Source organism: Coregonus lavaretus, assembly GCF_964263955.1.
Source record: "Coregonus lavaretus genome assembly, chromosome: 3".
In the NCBI taxonomy this organism is placed as follows: domain Eukaryota; kingdom Metazoa; phylum Chordata; class Actinopteri; order Salmoniformes; family Salmonidae; genus Coregonus; species Coregonus lavaretus.
In genome coordinates this window covers 33,650,887-33,660,688 of record NC_139990.1, presented here as the reverse complement: position 1 = coordinate 33,660,688, position 9,802 = coordinate 33,650,887, and the positions used below count along the sequence as shown (strand labels likewise).

General features: G+C 40.1%; 1 protein-coding gene across 1 annotated transcript; it reads right to left on the bottom strand.

The window, feature by feature from the left end:
• Positions 1 to 1,510: 1,510 nt before the first annotated feature.
• Positions 1,511 to 2,424, bottom strand: LOC311108858 (protein S100-A1-like; the record flags this gene model as incomplete). Its single annotated transcript, XM_084151629.1, has 3 exons — positions 1,511 to 1,717; positions 1,911 to 2,064; positions 2,411 to 2,424. 3 exons carry the CDS (start codon positions 2,422 to 2,424, stop codon positions 1,511 to 1,513), a joined length of 375 nt encoding a protein of 124 aa, XP_084007755.1.
• Between the last annotated feature and the right edge of the window lie 7,378 nt (positions 2,425 to 9,802).

The following is a 9,802-nucleotide window of genomic DNA, read 5'->3' as shown; positions in this document are numbered from 1 at the left end:
TAAAAAAATAAATGTATGCACTAACTGTAAGTCGCTCTGGATAAGAGCGTCTGCTAAATGAGACTAAAATGTAAATGTAATACCCCAAGAGACTTGCAGCTGTAATTGCTGCAAAAGGTGGCTCTACAAAATATTGACTTTGGGGGGGGGTGAATAGTTATGCATGCTCAAGTTTTCAGTTTTTTTGTCTTATTTCATGTTTGTATCACAAGAAAAAATATTTTGCATCTTCAAAGTGGTAGGCATGTTGTGTAAATCAAATGATACAAACCCCCCAAAAATCCATTTTAATTCCAGGTTGTAAGGCAACAAAATAGGAAAAATGCCAAGGGGGGTGAATACTTTCGCAAGCCACTGTAATTGCTGTGCATCACTATCGTGCTAGGAAGGTTCACAGTTTTTGACACAGAAAAGACCAAGCAATGTTGATTGATAGCTGGTTAAATGTCATGTTTAATGTTTGGAAGAACACATTGGTAATTACCAAAAACAGATTACAAAATATGTGCAAAGAAAAAGGTAAATTATATTCAAATGTTCAACATAATAAATATCTGAAATATTGATTGAATAGGTTATATCTATAATATCTATATCTATGATATATCATTTTTATGTTCATGAGACTCCGAGTATCACCATGTTGTGCTTTAGGCCCCCGATCTGACTCCATTGGTGGTAGTCTGTTACAATATCATCCACTGAAATAATTAATATTTTCAATTAAATCCACCCTGAATATGCAACCAAAGCATTTAGAGAACACAACTGAACTCACACATACTACCCTGTATACCAGGGGTAGGCAACTAGATTCAGCCGGGGGCCGATTTTTGTCGGAGAGGATGGTTGGGGTGTTGGAAATAATTATAATAATCTGCACACTGCAAATTGACCACAACTAAGCCCAAAAAGAGATTGTATTTGAAAATAACAATCATTTCATACATTGATTACATTGAGACACGATCCCATATAAAAAAACATATTTGTGGGAATACTTGGGAACAGATTTCCTAAGATGTTAGGTTTTTTGCTGAATTCCAGGTGATTTGACCAAAAACAAAAATCACCAGAAAATATTTATCTTTCACAATAAACTTTTTGGGGGGCAAAAAAAATCACTCGCATGCCAGTTTTGACCCACAGGGCACCTGTTGCCGAATCCTGCTGTATACAGTGCCACTCATGCATTTGAGGACACAAATCAAATCAAATTGTATTGATCACATACACATATTTAGCAGATGTTATTGCGGGTGTAGCGAAAAGAGTAACTGACTAGTTGCAGAGGGAACACACTGCATCAGCGAAACCTTACTTACTTTAACACAGTGAAGTTCCCTTAGCCTTGTTTCACACATTTCAGTTGCACTGTTTAGAAATTGCATAAGATGACCATACAACCATCGATTGTACCCTTTCACTGTTGCTCCACAGTTCATTGCCCCTTCCCATCCATCTCCCCCTTCCCTCCTCCCAGTCCCTCCCCCCTCCTCCCATCTTTCCTTCATTCTTTCTTCTCCTCTGTCGTTGTCTCCTTTTTCTCAAAGGGTGTGTGGACGAGTTTCTCAGGCTTGTATTCCATGAAGAAGTCGTTGCAAGCCACCGTTAAGGCTCCCATCAGGATGATGAACTCTGTGAAGTCCACCTCGCCGTCGCTGTTGGCGTCCAGATCAGTCATCACCTTCTCAACCCCTTCTCCATCGCGGGCGTTCTGGATTAGAAGAGGGAGAGGGGGGAGGGGACGGGAGGTTAGTGTATGTATGCGTCTGTGTGCGTATTCTATTCAATACATTTATTTTGTCTGCCTGTGAGTGTTTGTGTGTGTGTGTTTTCGTGTGTGTATGTGTGTATGTATGTTTGCGTGTGTGTCTCTGTCTCCCTCTCAGTGTGTACACTCCTCTTACCCCTAGGTAACTCCCCAGCTCCTCTGTTAATAGCTCTCTCAGCTCTCCTCGGCTCAGAGTGTACTTATCCCCCTCCTTCCCCGAGTACTTGTGGAAGGTTTTGATCAGCATCTGCATGGCATTCTCCAGGTTGGAAGAGGGTTCCTTGGACATACTGGAGGGAAGGGCAGAGGGCAGAGGTCAGACACTATGACAGGATGCACGCTCCATCCCAGCCGCATGTGCGGTCACATGACGAACATGGGTGTGAAGCCTCCACCAAGACAGAGTGAAACATACATGCCGGACGGAAGAATATCAGTAAACTAGAGGAGGTGTCCCAATTCTAGGCCTAGGTTACTATATGCAAAGTTTAAATTACAGGCCACAAATGAGCTATTCCTTCTCGACATACAGTGGCCACTGGACAGTGTTTTGTTACCTTAATTGGTTTGACATGTGAAAGATGTGAGGGATAAGAGATGAAGAGACGGCTTTTGAAAAGCAACAGTCTTACACACATTGTGTCCGGCATCTTGGAATCTTCTTGAGTTGGTTTCGCTGGAGAGACTGTGCACACACAGACACAGATAGGTCATTGTCAAGGACACTGACTCACATAGTAGTTAGGGTGAAAAGCCTTCAACATGGTTAGAGTGAACACACCAAGAATTTCGTCACTTCTCTTGACATTATACATATTTTTCCAATTCTAACATTGTGAGAGGGTCCATTTTCTATCTTTCTCAGTTGACAGACTTGTAAGCTGCTTGTTAAGTAAAGATAACGTCACTGAGGTAACTTGAGATGGAGGTCTCAGGGTTTCACAATTATATTGATCATGTAACAGTGACAGAAGGAAACCGCAAGTAAAACACAAAACTGTTAGAACGCAAATAAACCACCTGGCAATCACAAACAGGAGCTCAGGCCAGGTGATCCGGTAACCCGAGGTACACATGAACACATAGACACGCACACACGCACGCAGACACACACACAGAAACACATGCACGCATGCACACCCACACGCACACACACGCGCACACACACACACGCACACACACTACAATCTGGCTCTATCCATTCCAAAAGCTGAAAAATATTCCTTTGCAGATGTTCACTGTGTGCTCAATATCATTTTAATGGGAGATGGACTAAATAATCTACTGAGGAATTCTAATTTTAATCAAAAAACTGCAGCATAGATAGAAGAGTTGTTTATCTGTCACTTGGGTAGTAAAGAAAGAGAGAGTTAAGGTCAGTGAAGAGGACAGAAGAGAAGAGGACAAAAGAGAAGAAAATAGATCAGTAAAGAAAACACCACAGCTGACTGGAATGTCTATAGAGGTCAGCTGCCTCATTGACGACAGAAGACAATGGGAAACCATGGCTACCAAACTGTTGACAGCAATATATTATTGAGCCATGGAATTATTGCAGAAAAATGCTTCTCCAACACATTCCTCTGAAAGTACATTTATTTTCACCCTTTTAACAATTTCTCATTTAGACAGTTGACTATTTTGTCTTAAAATGAAGATATTTCAAATATTACCATTGAAGGAAAAAGTTAACTTACCGTCTGAGCATTAGATAGAAAAAATAACTTTTCTTCACAGGTTCTGGTCCGTCCAACTAAAACTTTTTAAACCTCATTAACAACAGGCAAACCAATTGTAGTTTGAGGAGATGAGCTCAACTTATTGCCCCATAAGTCTTATTGCTCTGGATACCAAGGTGCCCGCCGCCCTGGGTATCTTACCGTGAAAAATACCAGAGTTCCACTATTCACAAGGTACATATAAAAACATTGTTAAGCTGATCCCAGAAAACATTTATCAGTTACAGAGAAGGAGAAAGGAGGAGGCCACAACTTTCCTCTAACCTATCCATCTTACCTGATGGAGTGCTGATGGAGGGCTTCCTTTGTCTTTGGTGAAGATGGATAGAGAGATAGAGCCAAGGAAAGACGGATGAGGAGAGAGTCGGACAGCGGCTTAAATATCACCTGTCCCCTCCTCCCCTCTCCCTCCCACCTTCGTACCACCATCCCTGCGTCTATTTCTCTCTCGCTCTTTCCTCTCCCCCCTCCCTTCGTCCTCTCCCTCTCTTCTCAGGTGCTTACACATGCAGACAGGGTGCTTAACCTCAGCACACAACAGTACCATCAGGATAGATCAGAAAACAGGCTTGCGTGTTAGCATCAAAGTATTTTGTTTTATTATGGGCCGTTACACAGTGGTTACATAAATACTATTAGCGTAGCTTAGTGAAAATGATACAGCATTGCTGGTGAAGGTGTAACATTGGCATAGTGGTTCATTTGAAGTGCCTCTGTGGAGAACTTGCGTGCAACAGCATATTGTGTTGTGGTGGGATGGTCTACCTGTAAACACTCTACTTCTGTCTATTTAGTATAGTATACCACTGGAAAAGAGACCATCTCCTGGAAACTGTTATCTTGCACAAATCAGATTTGGGTTCAATTCGATTTTAATTAAGCCAATTCACAAAATTGCTGTTGACTTTCGGTGAGGATTTTGTTGGAATGGACCCAAACCCTGGTACAAAGCCTACTAATGTAGCCTATAAAGTGGCAGAGTTCTTAGAATGTAGCTCAGTTGGTAGAGCATGTCGTTTGCAACGCCAAGGTTGTGGATTCGTTTCCCACGGGGGACTAGTATAAAAAGAAAAAAAATGATGCACTCACTAACTGTAAGTCGCTCTGGATAAGAGCGTCTGCTAAATGACTAAAATGTAAAATGTAAATACATAGGGGTAGGGCACAGTGTGATAAGTCACATTTGATCAATTAGCTATAGTGTCAGCCTATTTGCGTTTAGGTTCAGTGTCAGTTTCATCATCCTTGAGTGGACACAATTCTAACACAGGTGTGCATAGTGTTTAGACTGTGGGTAACTGCAGGAGGGTACACAGCAAGCTCATGAATACAGTACAAGGTGCTAGTATATGAGGCCTATGCACATAGCCGCGGGAAGAAGTTTGGAGGTCTATAGCCTATCGGTCCACTAATACAGGACTTTTGTGAAAAAACTTTAAAAACGACATGTATTTGAGTGTTTACCAGCATTTGTAACTTGAGTCTGATAATTATCTGTACAAAACAGTTAATCTGATAATACTTGTGGAATATACAAATACTTGGATGATATATGTTTGCAAATGCAACTTATTTCTATGTGAAAACTGAAATGGTCTATTTATTCCTTTTCCATTTTAGTAGATGCTCTTATCCAGAGCAAATTATAGTAGTGAGTGCATACATTTTCATACTTTTTCGTACTGGTCCCCCATGGAAATCAAACCCACAACCCTAGCATTGCAAGCGCCATGCTCTACCAACTGAGCCACATGATCACATCACATCATCACAAACCACTTAATGACTCAATGTATTCAATTAATGTATTCTGCATTGTTTTTCTTCATGGTGATGGAAAGTCTACAGGTTCAAACCTAGATGACCAGCCTAAGTACAATACAGTAATGTACATTTACATGAAGTGGTTTGTAAGGATGGCAAATTAACAATGCACAAAACGTGGTTGTTTTCCATGTTATTTGATCAAGAAAAATATTTAATTTGATGAGGATGTTTTGTGTCTTTACCCATAACTTTGCACCTTTTGATGTAAATGTTTGAGGACAGGGTTTTGTTCTTTCTGGATTCCATTAGAATGACAATCGCAGAGAAAGGGAAAGGGCAACAACTCTTACAATTCCAACTATTGAATCCTGCAAGACACTGTTCTTAATTTTACCTTTTTTTGCCAAAGCAGAGATGCAGATTTTTTTTGCCTGCACTACAGATGTCTATATTGGTCCGCTAATACTAGTAAAGGCCGAGTGCACTATTTTTGTAAAAAAAAATAAAAAAAATAATAATAATAATACTTTTTTTATTCTGATGTTGCAGCACCCTCAGCACCTCTACTTCCCGCGGCAATGCCTATGCACATGCTGTAGCACTACCAGGAGATGTTAGCATGATGCTAACTGCAGAGGGTGCTAGTGAGTGGCATGGTTTTTCACCACAGGAGGTTGGTGGCACCTTAATTGGGGAGAATGGGCTCGTGGTAATAGCTGGAGCAGAATACGTGGAATGGTATTAAATACATCAAAAACATGGTTTCCATGTGTTTGATGCCATTTCCAATCACTCTGTTCCAGACATTATTATGAGCCGTCCTCCCCTCAGCAGCCTCCACTGTTTTTCACATAGTCAAGATCGGACAACCGTAAAGTAATGTTGTGTGTCACTGTAAAATACATTGGTTTCCTTGGCAAAGAATATTACAGTACAAAATATGCTCTTTAATTAGGTTTAGTTGAAAAAAGCATGATGAGTAAAGAATGCCAGATGAGCCTTTGCTTTCCTAAGTTTAAATGAATCATGCAAGCAGTGCAGCATGAGCATTGCGCAGAGCGCAAGAGTGTAGTAAAATGCTTGGATAAGCAAAGGGAAGACTATTTACAAGTGTCAAAGTGTGACATTTTGACCTCATTACATGTTGTTCTCACTAGTAGATTTTACAACCTCTCTATTTCACTGAAGGGTTTGAAGCTCAACCTGTCATAATAAACAAACTATGTATTTATACAATGCCTTCAGAAAGTAGTCACACCCCTTGACTTTTTCCACATTTTGTTGTGTTACAGCCTGAATTTAAAATGGATTCAATTGAGATTTTGTGTCACTGGCCTACAGACAATACCACATAACGTCAAAGTGGAATTATGTTTTTACACATTTTTACAAATTAATTAAAAATGAAAAGCTGAAATGTCTTGAGTCAATAAGTATTCAACCCCTTTGTTATGGCAAGTCTAAATAACTTCAGGAGTGAAAATGTGCTTAACAAGTCACATAATAAGTTGCATGGACCTCATCTCTGTACCCCATACATACAATTATCTGTAAGGTCCCTCAGTCGAGCAGTGAATTTCAAACACATATTCAACCACAGAGACCAGGGAGGTTTTCCAATATCTCGCAAAGAAGGGCACCTATTGGTAGATGGGTCAAAAACAGAACAGAAATTGAATATCCCTTTGAGCATGGTGAAATTATGAATTACAATTTGGATGGTGTATCAATACACCCAATCACTACAAAGATACAGGCATCCTTCCTAACTCAGTTGCCGGAGAGGAAGGAAACCACTCAGGGATTTCACCATGAGGCCTATGGTGACTTTAAAATGTAATGGCTGTGATAGGAGAAAACTAAGGATGGATCAACAACATTGCAGTTACTCCACAATACTAACCTAAATTACAGAGTGAAAAGAAGGAAGCCTTTACAGAATAAAAAATATTCCAAAACATGCATCCAAAACTGCAAAAAATGTGGCAAAGAAATTAACTTTATGTCATGAAAACAAAGCGTTATGTTTGAGCCAAATCCAACACAACACATCACTGAGTACCACTCTTCATATTTTCAAGCATGGTGGTGGCTGCCTCATGTTATGGGTATGCTTGTCATCGGCAAGGACTAGGGAGTTCTTTAGGATAAAAAGAAAAGGAATAGAGCTAAGCACAGGCAAAATCCTAAAGGAAAACCTGCTTCAGTCTGCTTTGCAACAGACACTGGGAGACAAATTCACCAGCAGGACAATAACCTAAAACACAAGGCCAAATATACACTGGAGTTGCTTACCAAGACGACATTGAATGTTCCTGAGTGGCCTAGATACAGTTTGGACTAAAATGGCTGTCTAACAATGATCAACAACCAACTTGACAGAGCTTGAAGAATCAAAAAATAAATAATGTGCAAATATTGTACAATCCAGGTGCGCAAAGGTCTTAGAGACTTACCCAGAAAGACTCACAGCTGTAATTGCTACCAAAGTTGATTCTAACATGTATTGACTCAGGGGTGTGAATACTTATATAAATGAGATTTCTGTATTTCATTTTCAATAAATTTGCTAACATTTCTAAAAACATGTTTTCACTTTGTCATTATGGGGTATTGTGTGTAGATGGGTGAGGAATTTTTTTTTTCAATTGATTTTGAATTCAGGCTGTAACACAACAAAATGTGGAATAAGTCAAGGGGTATGAATACTTTGTGAAGGCACCTTATATCTCCATGTCCTGGTCGGTGGTGCTATGTGGTGGCATGCATGATGCACATTAGCTTTGACTAATGGTTGCATTATTAATGATGCGACAATTTACTATTGTCTGTGTACATGCTGTCAACAACATGCTGTCAACAACAAGATGGCCGAGTACCTGTTTGACAAGCACACCCTGGGAGGCCAGAGCTAAACCATGTCCAGGCTACAGCCTGGCTTTTCTTAAATTTGACAACCCTGTACTAGGTTTGGGAGGCAAGGCATGTTGTGAAACTAATTAGTAAAAAGATCACAAAAGTATTGCTGTGGAGTAATGGATGTTGTATCAGTTTATGCTGGTTTGCTTACTGAGCAGCTCAATGCCCAACACAAGGGCCCCATGTAGCTCAGTTGGTAGAGCATGGCGCTTGCAACGCCAGGGTTGTGGGTTCGTTTCCCACGGGGGGCCAGTATGAAAAAATTTATGCACTCACTAACTGTAAGTCACTCTGGATAAGAGCGTCTGCTAAATGACTAAAATGTAAATGTACATCTGACAAATAATGACTAGTGGGTAAATAACCTGTGTGTTGGGCTGTACAGTACAACCCCTGTGTTCCCTTAAAGTATGTGTTCAGGGTTTCCAGATTTCTCTGAAATATGACCTATAATTAATTACAATATCAGTTAAATAGTTTTCCTTCCCAGAAATGGAAATAAAGTACATTTAAAAAGCAGCTTTTCTGTGTTTGAGTGGTGTGGGCATATTACTGATTGTTAAAGATATTCATAAAAAGTCATGCAAAAATGGCCAGCTTTCTGCCACTCCCTTCTGGCTAGTTTAGTCAGGCAGCTGAAGATAATTGGCCAGCTCAGCCATTGAGCCAATGTGACTCACGTTAAATGAGGAAATGTATGCTTTGGCCACAAATACTCATTTATGCTTTGGCCACAAAACGAGAATAGGGCGAGTCAACAACATTATTTGGGTATGAGTTTTTAAAAGTGAGATTTTCACTGGACAGTTATATTAAGGCTTCCAAAACTCGTTAGTGGTCCAAATCAGAACATACATACTAAAAGAGTATCATATTACATGCAAGTCATACAATACAAGCCATTAGAATGGCTGGAGTAATAATAGTTATAATATGAAATAATAGTAGCTGTTTATCAATAAAGTTTAGTAATATTATATAGTAAATAATAGTCATATGCTGTGTAACACTACTGGGTTAAAGGGTAAAGCAGTTTCCAGACCTGGGTTCAAATACTATTTGAAATCATTTACCAAGGTTGCCTGGCTTAATGGACCAATAGAATAGTCCAAAAACTGCAAACCCTGCCCATCTAGCACTCCAGGTAGGCTAGAGCAAACACTGAAAGTATTTAAACGATTTCAAATAGTATTTGAACCCAGGTCTGACAGTTCGTTGGAACTCAGGATCTTCAGATGAGTCACAGATAGCTATCAGTAATCAAGTAACTCTTGTGTTGGTTTATGTCCAAGGATGTGGCCACTAAGTCAATGGTTTTAAGCCATGGCCAAGTCAATGGTTTTAGGCACTGGGAAATAGTTGCAGGTCAAACAGGGTTTCTCAACACAGAGAATAGGGGTGTGACCAGGTAACCCAGCAAACCTGATGGTAGCAGAACCAGGAGGAAAACAACAACAACAAAAATATACTAGAAAAAAGGGTTCCAAAAGGGTTCTTCAGCTGTCCCCATTTAGGAGTATCCTTTTTGGTTCCAGGTCGAACCCTTTTGGCCCTCTGTGGAAAGGGTTCTACATGGAACCCAAAAGGGGTTCTTCAAAGGGTT